Source organism: Trichomonas vaginalis, chromosome V (genome assembly GCF_026262505.1).
Source record: "Trichomonas vaginalis G3 chromosome V, whole genome shotgun sequence".
Lineage (NCBI taxonomy): Eukaryota > Parabasalia > Trichomonadida > Trichomonadidae > Trichomonas > Trichomonas vaginalis.
Window position 1 is genome coordinate 23,382,856 of NC_067207.1, and position 20,762 is coordinate 23,403,617.

At 33.7% G+C, this 20,762-nt stretch overlaps 7 protein-coding genes and 4 pseudogenes across 11 annotated transcripts, besides 4 other annotated features; 5 read left to right on the forward strand and 6 right to left on the reverse strand.

Annotated features, from left to right (window-relative positions):
* Nucleotides 1-4,681: part of a mobile genetic element that runs on past the window's edge.
* TVAGG3_0389200 (uncharacterized protein) lies at nucleotides 124-981 on the reverse strand (the record flags this gene model as incomplete). The annotated part of the gene is made up of 1 exon (XM_001308131.2): nucleotides 124-981. The coding sequence occupies one exon, from the start codon at nucleotides 979-981 to the stop codon at nucleotides 124-126; it is 858 nt and encodes a 285-aa protein (XP_001308132.2).
* TVAGG3_0389210 (uncharacterized protein) lies at nucleotides 1,006-1,266 on the reverse strand (the record flags this gene model as incomplete). The annotated part of the gene is made up of 1 exon (XM_001308132.2): nucleotides 1,006-1,266. The coding sequence occupies one exon, from the start codon at nucleotides 1,264-1,266 to the stop codon at nucleotides 1,006-1,008; it is 261 nt and encodes an 86-aa protein (XP_001308133.1).
* Nucleotides 3,367-3,825, forward strand: TVAGG3_0389220 (uncharacterized protein; the record flags this gene model as incomplete). The annotated part of the gene is made up of 1 exon (XM_001308134.1): nucleotides 3,367-3,825. The coding sequence occupies one exon, from the start codon at nucleotides 3,367-3,369 to the stop codon at nucleotides 3,823-3,825; it is 459 nt and encodes a 152-aa protein (XP_001308135.1).
* TVAGG3_0389230 (uncharacterized protein) lies at nucleotides 3,874-4,110 on the forward strand (the record flags this gene model as incomplete). The annotated part of the gene is made up of 1 exon (XM_051232328.1): nucleotides 3,874-4,110. One exon carries the CDS (start codon nucleotides 3,874-3,876, stop codon nucleotides 4,108-4,110), a length of 237 nt encoding a protein of 78 aa, XP_051102058.1.
* A 207-nt stretch (nucleotides 4,682-4,888) lies between the features above and the next one.
* Nucleotides 4,889-5,632, reverse strand: TVAGG3_0389240 (zebrafish ch211-108c17.2-related family; the record flags this gene model as incomplete). Its single annotated transcript, XM_001308136.1, has 1 exon — nucleotides 4,889-5,632. One exon carries the CDS (start codon nucleotides 5,630-5,632, stop codon nucleotides 4,889-4,891), a length of 744 nt encoding a protein of 247 aa, XP_001308137.1.
* A 1,300-nt stretch (nucleotides 5,633-6,932) lies between these two features.
* Nucleotides 6,933-6,954: a mobile genetic element.
* Nucleotides 6,955-7,045: 91 nt separating this feature from the next.
* Nucleotides 7,046-7,540, forward strand: TVAGG3_0389260 (C2 domain-containing protein; the record flags this gene model as incomplete). Its single annotated transcript, XM_001308137.2, has 1 exon — nucleotides 7,046-7,540. One exon carries the CDS (start codon nucleotides 7,046-7,048, stop codon nucleotides 7,538-7,540), a length of 495 nt encoding a protein of 164 aa, XP_001308138.1.
* An 834-nt stretch (nucleotides 7,541-8,374) lies between these two features.
* On the reverse strand, nucleotides 8,375-14,341 carry TVAGG3_0389270 (annotated as a pseudogene). Its single transcript has one exon. A coding segment is annotated over exon 1 (5,967 nt).
* A 183-nt stretch (nucleotides 14,342-14,524) lies between these two features.
* Nucleotides 14,525-14,920: a mobile genetic element.
* Nucleotides 14,917-20,762: part of a mobile genetic element that runs on past the window's edge.
* Nucleotides 16,248-16,641, forward strand: TVAGG3_0389300 (annotated as a pseudogene). Its single transcript has one exon. A coding segment is annotated over exon 1 (394 nt).
* TVAGG3_0389310 lies at nucleotides 16,831-17,525 on the reverse strand (annotated as a pseudogene). The gene has a single exon. A coding segment is annotated over exon 1 (695 nt).
* Nucleotides 17,741-18,134, forward strand: TVAGG3_0389320 (annotated as a pseudogene). The gene has a single exon. A coding segment is annotated over exon 1 (394 nt).
* TVAGG3_0389330 (protein of unknown function, DUF4108 family) lies at nucleotides 18,204-18,622 on the reverse strand (the record flags this gene model as incomplete). Its single annotated transcript, XM_051232329.1, has 1 exon — nucleotides 18,204-18,622. A coding segment is annotated over one exon (419 nt), but the record flags the coding sequence as incomplete, so codon positions are not given.

A 20,762-nucleotide genomic window follows, 5' to 3' on the forward strand; every position in this document is an offset into this window, starting at 1 on the left:
TGAGAAAAATAAGCCGCTTAGCGGCAAGGGCGAAGCCCATGAGGTCATTTATTTTTGTCAGCAGTGAGACCATTCATGATAAAAATAAGCCGCTAGCGGCAAGGGTGAAGCCCATGTGGTCATTTACAATACTGCGATGGTAGAGTTTAAGAGTTGTGCTTCAATGTAGAGACAGTCCTTATGGTCTGGAGGTAAGAACACTGGGCAGTTATGGTCATGAGTGGAGAACATGTCTATCCAAAACTCACGATTGAAGCCAGTTAATTTATAGTATTTAGGATTTGGCAGTGGTGAAGTTCTTGTATGACCAATGAACTCATTTTCAACTCCCTTACTTAAGTTTGAATATAATATAGCTTGCTTTCTATCCCAAATGCCAGGTGTTACAATCTTTGAAAATTCATTTTTCCTCGGAAGCATTGCATCATAATTGAAAACATTCTTGAAATCATCACTTGGTTCAGAGATTTGAAATCTTATACGTAATGGATTTTCTTTCTTTTTAGCGACTTCATTGAATGGTGAGAATACAACAAACTGACAGTCATGTGTTCCATCTTCATTTTCATTAAATTCATAATGAAAGTCTATAAGTTGTGGCTGACTACCTTCTTCTTTCAGTTGTGCAAGAAACTCACGTAAAGGTTGTAAAGTTTGTACTTCAATGTTAAACTTTTTCTCGAACATTTCATTAAATGAAATCATACATTGCAACAATGTTGTATCGTCTTTAAAGTATTTGTATATGTGAATGTTTTGGGCGCTTAAAGACTGTTCGTCATTTTCTATCTCGACTTGAAGTATAAAGTCAACTTTCCTAAATGCACGTGTTATATACATAGATGTTATGCCAATGTACTTCTCTTCATTTATGTTCACAATCCAGTCTGTTGGAAACTTAAACGTTACTCTGTTCCCCTTTATTTTGACGTCAGGGTTTTCACTACTGAACGCAACAGATAAAGGTATTTGTCTATACATTTAGTTTGGATAAAAATAAACCATTTACTCTTTCTTCACTTCAGCTTCTTTAGCTTTTGCTTCAGCTTCTTCTCTAGCTTTTTTCGCCAGTAGTCTTGGGTTCTTTTGTCTTCCAGCAGCTAATGCAGCAAGTTGTTTTTCACTAAGTTTTCTCTTTGGTCTCTCTGGCTTTTGTTCTTGTTTTTGTTCCTTCAGTTCGGATAAAATTTGCTCGCGAATTTCTTTCTTCAATGCTTCAACATCTATGACCCCTTGGGTCTTGTCCGTAGGGCTTGTCTGAGTCATTTGACTGCAGATAAAAAACAAAATTAAAACTTTAACCGATGTAAAATGAGCTTGTCAAAATCAGAGCGAGAGTCTATTATATTAAATGACGCAAGAGGAATACAACATCCTTTCTATTACGTAAGTCAGAGTAAAGATGGTAAAATATATGTAAGAAAAAGAAAGGTTCCATTAGCGAATGCAGAAAGCGACAACATTAAGGTGCATGGCAAGGGTGAAGTCCACGAAGCCCATATAAAACCTTCTGTTCAAACTGAGTCAAAGAACCAGAAGAAAAGAAGCCAGATGTACTTTCAATAACGAACCAAGAGCTTATTGCAAAGTTCGTGAATTTCATTGAAAAACAAACCGAGTCAAAGAACCCTGACCCGCCAGTGAAAGAAGTCGAGACAAAAGAGAATGTACAGTTCATTGAAAATGTCAAGAAACAACTTCCACCACGAATGCCAAGAAGAAGAGTGAGAATAATGAAGTAAATAGATATTTTTATCTGAAGTAAATACATGCAGAACGAACAGCTAAACGAATTTACTCCAGCAGAGCATATTCATCAGATTCGCTCATATTTCGATATCATAGACAATGCAGTTCAAATTGGTGACACTAATAGAAAATATTCTGACGCAAAGATTCCATCACAACCTGGAACTGCTAAAGATAACACATGGGTAACATTCAATCTCTCACCTCCTGGTGAAAATATGTTGGACCTTTACAATACATTCATTACGTATAAAATGGAAGGTCAATTTATTGTAGATAAAGAAATTGGTTCAGGTTCCAATAAAACAAACCCACCAGGATTTTGGATTGGTTTCGATGACGCTTTCTATGCAGTTGCTGGATATCAAATCCTTGCAAATGGTCGTATCGTATATTCTCAAGACAACGCAAGAGAAGAAGCATATATAACTTCAAACTCACAAACTACCGAACAAATAAAGAAAGTAGATGTTTTCTCAAAGACTCGACATGAAGATGTATGGAGTCATTCGGGAACATGCAGAACAGGACAAATTGTTAGTGGTCCAATTACAGCAGGAAAATCATTTGATTTTAAGCTTCGTTTAAGAATTCCTGTTAGAAGATTCCTTCCATTAGAAGCTATTCGATTTATTCCAGCTTTTGCAGGAAACAGCTTAAAGTAAAGTTCAGTAGCGACGCCTTACAATGCACATCTATATCTGTAAATGATATCATTGCTTTCAATCCAACTCTTAAAGTTGCATTTGCTTCAGATTCAAATCCACCGACAAATAAATTTGTTCCATGGAATGAACCATTCACTATGATAACGAAGGCAGTAGAAGCTAGTGGAACAGTTACTATTACAACTGTAAACCAGCAACTATTTCGAACAAAGATGGATTTTAATGAATGTTTCATTCATCCAAAGTCATTCTCTTTAGACCCTAACATTTATACAGAACTTGTAGAACATTATACAAACGAGGCTTTATGTTTTCCTGTTAAAGTTATGGATTGGATTCCTATGGACGGTTCATTCTCAAAGAATACAGATAGTTCAAGTGCAACATTTACAGCAGCTTATACGCCTATTAATGTTAAAAGTATTTGGGCACTATTTAGAAAGAAAGACAACTATTATGTTAATTTTGAGAACCCTAAGTTTAAATATCTTCAGCTTTCCATGGGAGCTTATGGAAATATGCCTGCAGAACCTGAAAAATCATATGGACCTGTATTTTATGAAATGGTTGCGAACGCTTGCAATACAAACAATGATATGATATTTAATGAAGATGTTATGAGGTCATTGGTGGATGATGGTAGTGTGGAACATAAATGGGATAGCTATGACAACACACATTTCTTATGTGGTTTTCCAACAGAAGTGGACTTTTGCTTCCAGCAAGGTCAAACATCTACTGCTCCAATAACATACAAATTGTCTGTTAAAGGACCTATTGAACTAGCAACTGAAAATGTACCAAAGCCACTTATTGGATTTATGAGGGATTGTTGCTTTGCCATTCAGGTGCGTGCTAATGGCATCCCATAATAAGATTAGATGACTATAACTTAGCTACGGACGACAGTGAGGAATAAAGGATGAACGTTTATTTTTAAAGCTTATAAATGAGTTCTTCATCAAGCTCTCGTGAACCTTCACCATCTATGAAACAAACTTTACCAAACAATTATGGAGCACCTATTGAATATTTCTTACGAGCTGCACAATGGCAAAGAGCAGTCTCACCAAGGTTAGGTGTTCCACCAGCTCCTGTCAAAAATAGCATTTGGTCAAGTCCTTATATAAGATATGGTCTCCCACTAGGTTTGCTAGCTACAGCAGGAGCAGTTATGATGTTGAAAAGAAATAAAGCAAATGTTGTAAATAATACTGAAGTAGCTGAAGTTAAACAAACTCCGACACCATCGCCAAAACCAACGCCTTCACAAACAACACCTTCAATGACTCCTGAACCTATGAAAGTACAAACTCCTGTTCAAAAGTCAACTCCAAAACCGACTCCAACATTTAAACCAGAACCTACTCCTCAAATAAATCGTAAAACTCCTGCGTTTCCTTACTGAAAAAATAATGTTAGTTTTATTTTATTTGAACATTTTATTTAGAGTAAAATGACGACTAAAGTCACTGAAGCAATGAAACAAAAGTTTTTGGTAGAATACATTAAATCAGGAACTATTCCAGAAGGTTTTTACATTCATACTATGAAGGATGGTAGAGTTCAGTTTAGAAAGATAAAGCAACCATTAGATAAAGAAGGAATTTTGAGAAAGATTAAACTTCATGAGGACAACATTGCTAAACTTAGGAAGAAGTTAGAAGAGTTGGAGAAAGGAAGAGAGTTATAAAGCAATGAATTCAACAGGGTAGAAATGAGGGTAGAAATGAGGTTAGATCTAACCATCTACCCTAAATTTATTTTTGTGCTATGTTTTCATACGTGTGAGGGTGGTGATATCATTAATTTTTTATTTACTGAAAATTTTTATTTGGATGTAAATGACAGAACAAAAGCAACTCATTCGAATTCCACAGTATAACAAACATACATTTAAACATTTATTCTTCCTTCCTGAGCATAACATGTTCTTTCAAATACATCCGAGACCAGTTGACTTTTCATTGACTGTGTATAAAGATAGAAATAGTTATATCATTAAACCATACGATGACGAAGGTAAGTTATGTAAATTGTACGTTAAGAAGTTAGAGAAAGTTTATGGCTTCAAGTATGACTACAATAGGGTTAACACTGATGATGAAGATATTGAGGAAAATTTATGAGAACATTAGTGAAGTCGTTAGTGAGAACGATAGTGAGAACGTTTATTTTTACATTAGTGAGTTCGTTAGTGAAGTCATTTATGTGTCAGATGGTTTTGTAAATATTTAAGGTTGAGTTGGTGTTATGGTTGTGTGAACGTTAGTGAGAACGTTAGTGAGAACGTTAGTGAGAACGTTAGTGAGAACGTTTATTTTTTCATGCACGTGCATTGTGTCGCGGGGAGTTGCCATGGGCAATGACCTGCGCACAATATATAACGTACAGAGAGGTGAGATGAGGTGGTTTATGTGATAAATATTTAAGGTTAAGTTAGTGTTGTCGTTTGTGTTGTAAAATATATGTTAATGGTTTTGTAAATTGTCAAATTCACATATAATGAGTAAGGTGGAACGCAGTGCCACCATACCCAAGATAACCATACTAACTGTCTTGTCGTTGAAAACTTCAACTGTCTTATGAGAAGCTGAGAACTTTGTAAAATCTTTTGAGATATTTTTTGATACATGACCTGGATCGAATCTTTCAAGATGAGAGACGCCAAATTCTTTAAAGACAGAGACACTTTTGTTATCTCGGTCTTTAATAATCTCTTTAACATCTTTCAAGATATTGTATTTCTTTAATTGCTTCAAGATGATTCGAGTTCCAGCACTTTCCATATTGTTGGAAGCTCCGGAATACTGAGCATGCTGTCTGTTTCCACCAATATGGTTGATGTTCACGCATGCAAGAACTCTTTTTGTGACAGCATCGAGCGCAGTTACTGTACAACTTGGCGAGTTTCGCCTGTGCGTCCATCTTGCATCAATGGATAAGTAACCACTGAAGGACTTTCTCGACAGCATTAGGGAAATACTTTTAAGTCTTCTAATCTTATCGTCACAAAATCTCTGTTGTCTCATGACACCACTCTTCACAGGGGGCTTAGTTCCACAAAGAGAAAGAAAGCGAGCACCTTTTGTATATGGCATTCCGGTCATTATGCAAGCACCAAGCATCTGTCGCGCCGAGAGTCGACGACGTTCGTGGAGTAAAATGTTATGCATTGCCTTTGTTTTCCGTTTTGGGTGAACAATATGGCCCATACAACAAAAAAAAATGAAATCCCGCCAAAAGTGAAAATTGAATAAAAAGTAATAATTAATAAATATATACTATATCATTAGATGAATATTTTGGAATAACATTTTAAAATCGAGGTTTTTCAATGGATAACGGTTCAATCAAAAATTTGACCCCATTTTAGAATCTACATTAAAAATGGAACATTTCTGTCGTTTCAAAATTCCAAAATAACGTTTCTATTCCTCTCAAAAGTAAAAATAAACTTTATTGGGGAAAAAATATTTTTATTTTCCAAAAAAAAATGAAAACCTTAAATGCAAATCTAATTTTGATGCTTTTGTTTGTGATTTTTTGGATTTCGAAAAAAATTTGAAAATTCAGACAAGTTACCATTAACACTAATACGTTTCAGCGAGTCGGTCCCATCAGAGAAATTTTCATAAATCGGCGATATAATTTATTATTTCAGCAAAATATTCTCAGATCCAACTAGAATAAGGTCAAATTATACAAATTTAGCAAAGGCTAGTTATCCTACCTATTCAATTAACTTTAATTTTAAATAATTCAAGACAATTCTCAAAATTACCTTAATAATCGCGTTCTCTTCGCAAAATGACGATTCATCATTCACTACCAGCATAACTGAGGGCTTGTGCTCACAGAATAATACAGATAATTTACTTATTAATGCAAAATTTAGTACCAAAAGGTAATCATAGAAGATACAAAAAAAGTTTCTTTATTTTGATTGCTGATTTTATTTCTTCTAAAATTTACCAAATCTAAAAAATCCAAAATTGAATGCTATTGAATTTCATGTTTATGTAACATATACTATTTATTATATAAGGAATAAAAATTTTATAGTTTTAATCAAAAATAAAGGTGTACTAAATGCATACAAAACAAGGTATTTTTTACTCATCCAAAATATGTTAACAGTGCTATTTATATAATCAATATCCGAATTTCGAAATCATTTTGATGAAATCTTTATTTTAAAATTGAGTTGACTGTTAAAATCACCCGAGAAGAGGGATTATCTCAATGAAAAGTACATAAAATAGCAAACGCACAAGATGGCACTATGCAGCTTTATATTGTTATACAGGATGAACATATAAAATGTTTGGAAAACACTTACTTCGTTCTACAAATGTGTATCTCTTTATATCAAAGATTCTTCTCAAATTATTGAGAGACTTCTCTCAAAAAAAGGAAAATTTGATAACTAAAAAAAATTATGGCATAACCTCTCGTTTTGCATAGATATATATTTACATGGTCACAGAGCTTATTTTCATTGTCAAAACTTAAAAATTTTTAGTGGACTATACCCTTAACATTTTTATGGGTAAACTATTCATATTGAAATTTTGAAAGAAAGTTTGGCCAAAGCATCTCATTCAATTTTCGAAATATTATTTTCGATGTCTTCTCCAATTAACAACTCCAACTATGCCAAGATGACAAACACCAATGTTGTCTACGTTAGAATCGACAAATTCAACAGCGGATCTTTCCTTATCAAAGATAGAAATACTGTTATTGGAACAGTTGGTCCTAGAGGTTCTTTCAGAGATTTCCCAAAGGAATTCTCAGGTGCAAACAAGAAACCAAGTTTATCATGGGGTTTCAAGTACATAAATGCTAACAATGCCACATTTGTTATCGCATTTTACAAGAAGCGTAAATTCTTCCCAGATGATCATATTGGTGAAATAGAACTTAAGGTCTCTGACTTCACACCAAATAAAGTCATCCAAAGAGAATACCCACTTAGAGCTTACACTCACAGAGATATTCCAGCTAAAGTTAAAATTACTGTCCATGTAGACGAACTTGGAGCTCCAGCCTTCAAGGAAACAAAGATAGCTCAATCTAGACCGTTAGATTATGCTTCATTAACTACTTTCTCTCACTAATATCTTTTATTTGTTTGAATATAAATACTACCTTTGTTAGAATTCTAATTCTAATCGCGATTTTGATTTGGCAATGAAATAGTTCAATAAACTTTCAAAATTCTTTATCTTATTTTTTACGTCATTCAATTATAAATGTTAATGTTTTATGAAATGACATCTGCTCATTCTCAACGATTTTTAACAATTCAATGAATAATCAGATTGAATAGTTTACGAATGGTCATTTTATTCAATTGTTAGCTACCAATATTTTTTTGTGTTCTTTGGCCTATTGGCACTAATTATTACTATATTTATATTTCTCAAATGATTTTAGGGATCGATATATATTTATTTTGAATATACATTGTTACAACGATCAAAATAATTTTTGTTTCTTCATTTCAAATATATTTTATGATTTCATTAGAATGAAAAAAGACTTGAAACAATAATTTTCATAATCATAGCTCTCATACTAATGGAATGAATAATAAAGTATATTAATTAATGGTAATAGATTAATATAATGATAGTATATTATCTTGCATATCTCTATATTTTAGTTTTAGAAGTAGTATTTCATTATATTACAAACATTATATAATCGAACGCAAAACTCGTTCGAGACAAAGAACAATGCTCCTAGGAGAGCATCCCATGTGAACAAAATTCTGTGATCTCTAAAATTCCTTATTTTCAAGGACAAAGAATTTCATTCATCAAATCCTTTTTATAAATCTAGAGATTTCTTCTAAAAAAAATTTAGTCAGATTTGAAAAATAGAAATATAATGTTTATCAATTATCGAATACAAATATAAAATATAAAATATAAAAATATTAAAGTAGATTAAAATCTGAAAGCAATTTCTTGTTTGAAATGTTCTCTGCAGAATTTAATCAATACTTTCGCTGCAATAGTCTGATCAAAGTTCTTGACTGGTTCTTGTGCAGGAACGTCGAATGATGAGTTTTCAACTCTTTCCATTCTGTTATCTGTGCGCAGGAATTTAAGTTGTTTGTCAATGTCATTGTTGAACTTTTCTCCAACAATCATGTGTTGTGAATTAGATTTAGGAATGGAACCGCGCTGGAATGGATTGAAGATAGGCTCTTCAATGATCTTCTTGGAGACTTTCTTCTTCTTTTTCTCAGGGGAAAGAGGGTTAAAGTCTCTTCGCTTTCTAGATTTAAGTTCGTCTTCTGAATCATCATCAGCATCAACTGGTCCTGAAACAGATTTAGGAATTGGAGGAGGTCTCTTCATTGGTGAACCAATTGGAAACTCTGGTGAGCCAATGTTATCTGTTCCGAATGGATTGAACATCAATGCATCCTTAGGATCTTCGTGTTTAGTTTCAACTTGGTTGCCAAATGGATTGAAATCTGTTTGTATTGTTCCTGAATATTTGTCTTCGTTTAAGGAATTGAATCCTGCTGGACCAACTGATTTAGTGCGCTTCTTTAATGTCGGAACCTTCTTTGGAGAAACACGATTTGCTGTTGTTTGTGTTGTAGGCATAACAGATTTAACATACTTGGCAAATTCAGCGGGAGTGAAATCGGCTGGAGGCTGAAGATTTGCAAGATTGTCGTGAGATCTGTTCTTTGGAATTGAGTCCATTTGACCTGATGAATAAACTGGATTGGACTGTGTTTGGTTGGAGGAATAAACTGGATTTGATTGTGTATGCAGAGGAACTCCTGAAGAAACAGAACTTTCTGAAATTTCTAATTCAACACTTCGAGTTGCAATTGCATTAGATTCGTATTCTTCATCATCTTTGATGTGAATTGTAGCTGGTCGTGGATTGATGTGTGATGCATTCTCTGTCAATGGATCAAATGCATCTGTTTCGATGTCTTCTGCAACTTCAATTGAAACTGCTTTTTCATGTGGTTCGAATTCTGGATCAATGACTTCAACAATTTCTTCTTTTTGTTTATGTTCTTTATTTGTTTCTTCTTTGACTGTTTCTTGTGTAGAAGCAGCAGCAAATGGATTGAATGAAATTTCTTGTTTTTGTTCTTCTTTAACTGGTTCTTGTTGAGTTTGTTGAGTTTGTTCTTGTGTAGAAGCAGCAGCAAATGGATTAAATGAAATTTCAGTCCTTGGTTGTTCTGGAACTGATTTTTGTTCTTCTTTGACTGGTTCTTGTTGTTGTTGAACTTGTTCTGTAAATGGATTATAAGATAAAGCATCTTTATGTTCTTCAGGAGCAGGGACAGAAACAGTTTGTTCTTGTTGTTGAGGAACTGATTCAACAACTGGAGTTTCTTGAACATGTTGTTCTGCAGCAAATGGATTGAATGAAAGAGCATCTTTGTGTTCTTCTTCTTTGTTTTGTTCTGGTTGTTGTTGTTGAGTAAATGCTGCTGGAGTTGATGTTTCCTCTTGTTGAATTTGTTCTTGTTTCTGTTCTTGTGTAGAAGCAAATGGATTAAATGAAATTTCTGTAGTTACATTTACATTGACTGGTTCTTGTTGAACTGGAGTTGTTTCTTGTACAGGTTCTGGTTGTTGTTGAGTTTGTTCTTGAGAAGCAAATGGATTGAATGAAAGAGCATCTTTGTGTTCTTCTTGAGGAGCTTGTTCAACAGATTCAACTTTTTCTTCTTTAATTGGTTCTGTCTGTTGTTGAGGTGGAATTGTGAAACTGACTGGAGTTTCAAGAGAAATCGAAAACTTTGGTGTTTCTTTAACTGGCTCTGGTTGTTGTGGAATTTCTGCTGCAAACGGATTATATGACAATGCATCTTTATGTTCTTCTTCTTGGATCGGTTCTGGTTGTTGTTGTTGTGAAAATGCTGCTGGAACTTCTTGTTGTGTCTGATTTTGTTCAACTGGAACTTGTTCTTGTGGTTCTGCTGCAAATGGATTATATGAAATTTCTGTTTTAACTTCAACTTGAACTGGAGATTGTTCAATTGGTTGTTGAACTGGAACTTGTTCAACAACTTGTGTTTCTTGTACTTGATGTTCAGCTGCAAATGGATTATATGAAAGAGCATCTTTATGTTCTTCTTCTTGAACTGCTTGTTGTTGTTGAACAAATGCAGATGGAACTGTGACTTGAGGTTCTGGTTGTTGTTGCTGCTGTTCTTGTGTTGATGTAGAAAATGGATTGAATGAAATAGAAACATTTGGTTGTTCTTCAGCAATATTTTCTTCTGTTGGAATTTCAACTGATCGTTCTTGAACAATTTCTGTTTCTTCCTGCATTGGTTCTTCTTGTTCTTGTTGCTGTTGAACTGTTTCTGCAAATGGATTGTATGACAATGCATCTTTATGTTCTTCTTGTTGTTGAACTGTTTCTTGTTTTTGTTCTGAAGCAAATGGATTGAATAAAATCTCTGTTTTTACTTCTGTTTGAACTGATTGTTGTTCTTGAACAGGTTGAGATGGAGCAGATTCAGTAAATGGATTATAAGATAATACATCCTTTGGTTCTTCTTTAACTGGTTCTTGTTGTACAGGAGTTGTTTGCTGTTGTGAAAATGCTGCTGGAACAGAAACTTCAACTGGTTCTGGTTGTGGTGCAGCTGTTCCTGCAAATGGATTAAATGAAAGAATATCTGGATTTGGAAGTTCTTGTTTCTCTTGCTTTTGTTCGTTGGTTTGATTATACATAGAATTATTTGTTTGTTGTTCTTGGACACGTTTTGTTGGTTTAGTTTCATTCACAAATGGATTGAACGAAATTGTTTCTTGTTTCGGTGTTTGATCATCTTCCTTCTTCGGCTGATCTTTAAATGGTGTGAATCCAAGTTGTTGCTTTGGTTCTTCCTTATCTTCATATTCACTAAATGGATTGTTAAACAATGTTTGTGATTTCGAAACATTACTCTGAACAACTTCTTGATCAACTTTTTGTTGTTCTTCAATTGGTTGTTGTTCTTCAACTTTTTGTTTTTGAACATTTGGTTTTTCTTCTTCTATCTTTGGTAATTCTTCAATTTTAGGTAATTCTTGGGATGGAAATTCGTGAGTAACGATATTGTCGCTGATTTCGACAACTAAAGGTTCTGACATCATTATTCCTGAAGATGAAGAAAGAGAAGATTGATGTTGTGGATTAATGATTGCATCAACACTGCCTGCACTTGATGATGAAGCAGGAGCATCCAAAAGAATGTCTGCACTCTGTTGTGCAGTTAAAATAATTGGAGGTTCTGCTTCAACTTCGATTTCTCTTGTCTTAACTCCATCAAATGATGCAACTGAATTTGATTTCTCGACATCAAGAAATTCTTTCGAAACACATGAACTTCCAATTGGATACATAGGAACTGTAGAACTTCCGCCTTCCATTAAATCAAGTAAGCTTCCTGCAGATGATTTAGCCATTTCTTTCTGCGGTCCATTGAATGGATCCATCAATGAGTCATCTGATAACTTCGGTTCTGGTGTACTATTGAATGGATCATACAACTCTTTAGCGAAAGGATTATACAACTGTTCTTTCTGCGGCTGCTGAATCTCAACTTTCTTTTCTTCACGAACTTCATCAACTTTCTTTTCTTCAATTTGTTTTTCTTCAACAGGTAAAGTTTCTCTAAATGGATTATTTGATAAAGCATCAGTTTTCTCTTCATGAACTTGTTCAATTTGTTTTTCTTCAACTTGTAAAGTTTCTTTAAATGGATTATTTGATAAAACATCAACTTTCTTTTCTTCAATTTGTTTTTCTTCAACAGGTAAAGTTTCTCTAAATGGATTATTTGATAAAGCATCAGTTTTCTCTTCATGAACTTGTTCAATTTGTTTTTCTTCAACATGTATTTTTAAATGGATTTATAAATAATCAATTCTTTCGTGAACTTGTTTTTCTTCTACAGGTAATGTTTCTTTGAATGGATTATTAGATAAAGCATCAGTTTTCTCTTCGTGAATTTGTGATTCTTCTTGTTTAATTTCAATATTTAATGATTCTTTGAATGGATTATTGAGTAATGCATCATGATGTTCTTCTTCTTTTGGTTTTTCTTCAACATGATTTTCATTATTTTCAATTGTTTCTTTAAATGGATTATTAAGTAAAGCATCTTCTTGTTTAAGTAATGTATCATCATGAATTTCTTCTTCTTTTGGTTTTTGTTCTTCTTGTTTTGTAACTTCATTTTCTTGTTGTTGAGAAGGAGGAACTATATTGATTTCTTCACTGTTCCTTCTTGGACGACTTGGATCTTCTAAAGGAATACCTTCCATGTCAGAAGATGTTGAGTCATCTTCATAAATGTCATGACTTCGAAGTGCTCGCTCCAAATTTGAATTTTCACTTGATTTTTCTGTGGATAATGGTTCTGTCGATGCTTCACTGATTCCTGGTTTGTTTTGTGGAACAGAAATAGGCTGTGTAACAACAGTTTGTGTTGAAACAGGTGCTGGAGAGTTGGAAAACGCAGCAGGAGTTGATACATAATTTGATATTTCCTTCTTCGGTTGTTGTTGAGCTGGTTTAGGTGCAACAGGAGCTGCTTGTCTTTGTTGTGGCTGTTGAACTGGTTTGTTTTGAGGAACAGCTGGTTTTTGTTGAAGATTTTGTTGTTGAACAGGTTTTGGAGCTGGTCGAGGTGTACCATTAACATTCATCTGTTGTTGGTTAACACCAGCTGGCTTTGAAACATTTGGAGATTTGAGAGGATCAAATTGGTCGAATTGATGTTTCGGATTTGTCTTCGCAGATGAAGGAGCCGTCTTCTGCTGTGGACTCTGATCTGCAGGAGAGGTAGTTGCGAAGTTGTTCTGGCCAATTGGACTCATTGGAGGTACTCCAAAGATTTCAAACGTCGTAAATTCATCGTTGGATCGCTTCTGTGGGGGTGTATTAAGACTGAGATTCGATCTTTGGCCCGAAATTGACGATGGAGAACCGTTGAAAACCTCAAATTTTCTTGGCTCTTGTTTTTGAGCGGATTGGCCTGTAGGTGTTGCATTTCCATAAGGTTTGTATTGCTGACCATTGTCGAAAGACCTGTTTTGAGAAGGAGTCATGAATGGATCGACAGATTTACTTGGAGTTTGGTTTGTATTCGTAGCAAAAACATCGAGAACTTGTTTGTTCTGGGCAATTTTAGGTGTATTTTGGCTTGAATTAGTAGGTGTCAAATCTCCTAATAAATCATTCGTTTGTTTTGCATTTCCTTGGTACTGGTTCATGTAAGGAGCCATATAAGGATTAACTGTAACTTCATTTGTGAGTTTTGACGAATGTTGTTGTTTATATTCAATTTTTTGTGCAGAATTTTGAGGAGAAATTTGAACATTTGGCGATTGTGTTGGTTGTAATTTGGATTCTGAAGGAGGATGAGCTGCAGGAGACTGTCGAATTTCATTCTTTTGCATCGTAGGCGTAGATGTTGGAGTTGAAACTCCAGATGGTTTATCTGGCTGTGTTTGTTGTTTTTCTGGTGCTGAACGCTCAATTTTTGAAGAAGATAATGGAATTGGTGCTGTTCCTGAAACGCTTGAAGATTTTTGTGGGTTTGCGGCAGTGTTTACGAATGGAGTACTCGGTTGCTTTGATTTGTATTTGCTTAAATCAGCTGGTTGTCCAGGTTCGCGTACACCAGGCGTAGATGCGCCAGATTTTGCGTCTTCTTTGCCTTTTGTATGCTCATGATGGAAAAATTCAGTTATTTTCGATGTGAGTTTTTGAATTGGTGGTGTATTAGCAGTTTTTGGTCCTTCAGCCGCGTGTGGTGGATTTGGTTTCTTTCCATTTGGTGTTCGGAAAGCTTCAGAGTATTGCCCTTTCTCTGTTGGGCTTTGACCTTCACGATAGCGCTCTTGAAGGACAAAAGGATCAAAATTCATGCTATATTTTAAAAATCTTATCATATCACATGTCAGAAATTATAAATATTATATTGTTATTAAATCAGATGTTTGTAGTTATATTTTTTATCGGCTGATTTTTAAAATTTTCTCTATCGTTAATTTTTCATTTATTTTATTGGCGCTTCCAGCCGATAATTGTAAAAAATCCCTTACATCATCGAGTAGGGGTAATTTTAGCTAAAAGTGACACACCTGTAAAAATGACACACCCGTGAAGGGTGTGATTACCGATCGGTAATTTCGACAGTTTAGAATTTAAAATTTTTTATGGGACTGTTGCGAGTTTCATAAAGAATTTAAGGAATATAAGCAAAGATTTGAATCAAAATCTTAGACCTAAGCCGATCGCTTCGCTCGCGGCTTCCGCGAATTACAGATCAGCAAAGATTTGAATCAAAATCTTCGAACTAAGCCGATCGCTTCGCTCGCGGCTTTCTTTATTATTTTAAATTTGCATATTTCCATCAAAAGTTCATAAGGTATAAAATTTCGTTTATATTATTGCAAAATAAAATCTTCATTATCAAAATAATATTAAATGATAATATAATAAAAAAAAAAAAAAAAAAAAAAAAAAAAAGGTAGTGGGGCTTCCAGGCACTTCGTGCCTTCTAGCCCTGAAGATGTTTAGTATAAATGAAGTTCTTATATACGGGTCTTCCAGGAGCTTTTCACAAATTATATATGTTTTCATGTTTTGTCAAGATTTCATCGTAAAGACTTTGTCAAGATTTCATCGTAAAGACTTTGTCAAGATTTCATCGTAAAGACTTTGTCAAGATTTCATCGTAAAGACTTTGTCAAAACTTCATCGTAAAGACTTTGTCAAAACTTCATCGTAAAATCAGACAAAAATAATGTTTAGGGTAGAAGGTTAGATATAACCTCTTTTCTAACCTCTTTTCTACCCTCTTGAATTTGTCAAGATTTCTTCGTAAATGTTTTGTCAAGACTTCTTCGTAAATTTTTGTCAAGACTTCTTCGTAAATGTTTTGTCAAGACTTCTTCGTAAATGTTTTGTCAAGACTTCTTCGTAAAATCAGACAAAAATAATGTTTAGCGGGTAGAAGGTAGAATATAACCTCTTTTCTAAACCTCTTTTCTACCCTCTTGAATTTTCATGAATTTCCTTAAGATAGAAAAATAAAGTTAGTTTTTTTTGTATTTTTTTATGTAAGATATGATTTCAGGGGTTATCTAATGAAAAAGTGTCATTTTTTGTATTTGACGAGAATGTCGGGTAGAAGGTTAGATCTAACCTGTTTTCTAACTGTTTTCTACCCTCTTGAATTTTCATGAATTTTCCCGAAATAAAAAATAAAGTTAGTTTTTTTAAAAAAATATTTTTATTTTTATTGTAAGAACATGTTAGCAACAACAGCACCAAACTCGTTAGTCATGAATCCAACATCTATGTTAGTAGAGATGAAAAGCTTCATTCCTTCTTCATATACTTTTGAAACAGAAATCCAGAAGATAAAGCAAGAACTTTTAACAAGTAATTTAGACTGTAGTGCGAAAGATGAACAAATGAACAGTATCTTTATGAAATGCAGGACATTATTGACCATTTGCCTAAACTACCTGAAATCCAACAACAAAACTCACTATTCCTGAATTCGACGAATTGAAGTCAAAGCAACTGACTCAGTAGAAATAAAGAAGTTCATACGAAAGGTAAATTATGAATTCCTTGGTTTTCATTGCAACCATAAAGTTATGGACAAAGATTGCGACATGGTATATAAGAATGTTTCTGACATATATAAATCTGAAGAATTTAAGACCTACGACAACTTTGTTACATTAGTTGCAAAATGTGTATGGCAGATAAGAGATAAAGATAAAAGATGTAAAATATGGAATGAAAAATAAGACCGCTATGTTTGAGATGAAGAGAGCAATTGACGCTTTAGTTGTTTTAGCAGGTAAGGTTTCAGAATATAAAACGCAAAAATGAACCCGCAATGTTCAAAATGTAAAGCAGCAATGAGAGATATAACTACTCCGTCAAGAGATAGAAAGAAATGAGAAACGACTATGCAGATTTAAAGAAAGAAGCAGAGAAACCAGCAGAAAATAAAATGGACATGTTAGCATTTCTGAACAAAAACTATCCAACTGCTGACGATTTCCTTCTATCTGACGTCAAGAAGAAGTATAAAGAAACCTTCGGCATAGTTAAAACATTCGATGTACTAAAAGAAGAAATAGAAGCTACAAAACTGTTTAAAGTCTCACGAATTCATAACGTTTACCATGTAAAACGCTTATAAAATAACTGGGGTAGAAAAGAGGTTAGAAAACAGGTTAGATCTAACCTTCTACCCTAAAATATATTTTTATTGAATTCAGCAACAAAATTCTGAGTAAAATGGCATAAGATTGCTTCCCTCGGAAACAGTGAAAAATAACAGAGTATTTTGACAACTTCAAACAAGCAGAGTAAATTGCACTCTTTATTTTTACGCTTGACTTTTTACAATTTGAACTTTGTTTGCGTAGATATGAATTCTGAAAGAAGTATGAGGGTCTTGTATGACTTTGTACTTCTCCCATAGTTCATGTCTGTCAAACTTACCTGCCATGGACTCTTTCATAAGTTCCATGAAATCGTCTTCGGACAATCCGGGGAAAAGTATAATGTCAGTAAGTATTCTTTTAACATCCTTACTTAAACTCTTTGCTGTCTGTACACAAATGACAACTGAGATGTTAAAGTGTCTGAGCTTCTTAAGAATTCGACACATATCTTGTTCTCTATTCTTTAACAAAGGATGAGAGGCGAAATCATCTAAGATAAGAAGACATCTATGAGGGTAAGTCTTCCAATCGTAAGATTGCAATTTCTTCGAAATGTATTCTATCTCTTTCTGTTTGTTTCTGAAGTGTTTCTTCTCTAATATTCTCTGCATTTCCTCATTTGGGTCTTTAAACTTAGAATTTATATACTCATTTATAGCATTATACTTCAAAACTCTTCTTTGGTACTTCTTTATCCAATCTAACAACTCAGTATCCTTTATACATACTAACTTAGACTTCTTTATAATATCTTTGAACGAATTGACGGTTTGGTCAAATTGACCAGAAGTACTACAAATACAACTAACTCATAGAATGGGTTCTTCTCATCTAGTTCTTGTTGTTGTGCAGCCATTTTAAGATAAGTGAAAGTCTTACCCGACCCAGGTGGTGCAATTAGACCTGTTATACCATTCTGAGCAAATAAGAACTTGTCATGTATAGGCTTTATCTGAGCATTTTCTAACTTCCTCTTGTTCTTGTTTAAAACATTCTCAAATTTTTGTCAATGTCAGCAAACTTTTTTTCTAACATATTTTTAGAAAAATTAAAATTTTTATCTTTTAGAAAATGTCTAGCGATTTCGCTATCTATATTCGAGACAAGCTTTTCGACAGCAAAACATCTGTCGACCATAAAATCTTACATAGTGTAAACAAAAGGTGAATTTGTTCTAAAGTTCTGTTTCTGGGAATATGACAAGAACCATAAAACATTAGCAGAGAAGTCTTAAAATTTGTCAATGACAGACTTGTTGACAGAGATGACGCCTCTTGGAGAGATGAAGTCCAACAAAAGTTCTTAGAATGCAAAGAAGACACATGCGCTGTTCTTGAAGATGAAATAGAAAACAGAATAGATGAGCTATTAAAGGACAAAGAACTTTTACATAAATATGGTTGCGCCAAATTTGACATAACTCCACCAGAGAAGAAGAAGAAAGAAAAGAAAGAGAAAAAAGTAGAAGAGAAGAAAGAACCTGAACCAGTTCCAGAGAAAAAGAAATTTGACATGTAAAAATAAAATTTTATTTTTAGAACATTTCTGGGTCAATGTCAATGTTCTCTTCCTCTTTAGGAGAAACACTGGCTTAGACTCTAAAATCTTTTTACCCAATTTACCTTGAACTTCAACTATCTTAGACTCATAATATTCATAGTCGTCTGTCTTCTTTGGTTCATAAGGTATAACAAGTTTGTATGCTTTGCCTTCTTTAAGGTTTGAGAACCTTCTGTCAAAATTTTCTTTGACTGCTAACAAACCTTCTATGTCTAAGTCTTCAAATTTCGCACCATTTTTAGTCACAATAGCAAACTTAACTGGTTCGATGTTCCAAACTTTGCTGAATGAAGACTTTTCAAAATGGTAGAAGTAAACATTCAAATATGTGAATGGGTCTAGTTCTTCTTTAAGTCCTGACATGTACTTATTTACTGAGATGAATTTTGCCATCTTTTCTATCGGATAAAAAAATATTTTTTTTAAATTTACTCATAAAAATTTTTCTTTGTATATACACCATTCTGTACGTCTAAAAGACTTTTGACATTTGCCAAGAATGTTCGTTTAGACGCTGTCATATAACCATATTCTTGACAATATTGTTTATACGAATCGTACAATGACCTTTCATCTAAACACTCAAAGTCAGTTTCATCTATGAACAGTTCATATACACTCTTGTTTGCTTCTAACAATGTTTGTCTCTCTTCGGTATGTGGAATTTGTCTTGGATTGAACTTTGAAATATCTAATGTCATAAAATATGAGAACAAGTGGTTGTAAAAGTCAGATGTCAAAGTTTCTGCTAAGTCGTCAAAATATTCTGTATCTTGCATATGAGAATCTGACGTTCTGACAACTACATATCTTCTGTCAGAACTTTCTAACTTCATCGGAACAGCATTGTTTGAAACCATAATGAAGTTTGCAACATTTTCACAAACTCTTTGGTCTTTATACTTTCTTTCAACAACTCCAACTTTGTCTGTTATAAGACTCTTCAAAGCATCTGAGTTTAAAACTTTTGTTGTATCTATACTTTGAAGTTCGTTACATACTATAAGTTTCATATTCTCTATTGAGGAGTTAAACTTGCCACAGATGTTTTCTAAGTTTGTCATATTCGGGTTCGAATAGCCCTCTAACAGTTTGCACAAAATATCTGTAAAGAATGTGTTCTTACCAGTTCCTTGTTTTCCAATTATAATGAGAGCAGTTTCATTTTTAGCACTTGGATGTTGTAAGATGTTTGCAAACCAACATAAGATATACTCATAAACCTTTTCGTTTCCATTGCATATAATTTCTTTGACATGGTCTAACCAAGCTTCTATAATATTTTCTTTCCATTCTACTTGTTCGTATTTATATCCAGTGAAGATAGAATAGAAGTTTGGAGAAGGTGTATAGAACTTTATACCTCGAACTGAAAAATCTTCTAACTTTGACAATAAGATATCCCAAGCATCTAACATCTTCATTCCAACTTGTACAACTTTTATTTTCTTAAGTTTCTGTCTACATTCTTGTTCTGAAACTATTGTTGCTCTTGGTTTGTTAAAGACAACATCCCATTCTTTAACATAACATTCTGGGGCAGAGTCGACATAAATGACTAAACGTTTCAAATTCTCGACTGCTTTGTTATAGTCTCGAAATGGACACATATTTCTGAATGCTTGGAAGTCATAAAAATCTGAAACATCTATTCTGTACATTTTTATAAAAATAAAAAAATATTTTTTTTTATTCTTGACTTTGTTGTTGCATTTGTTGTTCTTGAGCTATTTGTTGTTGAAGTTGTTCTTGTAATACAATACTTTCACCAGTTGCATCTTCCAATTCGAAACTTTCTGCCGTCATTGACAAATACATAGGACATAAAAGTTTTACAGGAACAAAGTTTGCGTCAACTAATGTCAACGTTATACTTGCCAAAGTGTTTGAGTTCACTAAGGTTGAAAATTCTGCATTCGAATGAACAATAGGCAAACCAGCAGAGAAAGTATTGTTTATACGCATAAGTATCTTTTGGTCATAGTAGTTTCTGTCGACATTCGAATAACACTTTGAACCTAAGTTTGAAACAATATAAAATAGGTGTACTTAAGTCAATGGAATAGACATTCCTTGTATGACACCTTTTCCTGTTATAGGAAACTGTTGGTAGTAAAAACCAGAAATAAGTTTTGTATTATAGCTCATATCGTTTATAGTAAACTCAGTCGGACATCCAAACATAATGAAACCTGCTCTAGTTGCAGCACATGTTACACCCGTCCTTAAAGTATTAAATAAGTCAACAAAACCTGTTGGTGGTATATCTGAGTAAGTATCTTCAAAGGAGTATTTTTTACCATTCACAACAATAAAGTCTTCTGGTGTCAAAAGAGCAAAACAGGCTTTAGTCGTCATTGTGTTTAAAGTTAGTTTACAATATCGTCCTTGAGGACTTTGTAAGTTTGTTGTTATAGAATTATATGACTCAGGGTTTTTAGTCGTAATAGTATAAACCATTATATCTTCTGCCATTTATATATATTTAAAAGTTTTTCTGAAAGTGGAGAAGAACTTCATCTAAACTTTCACA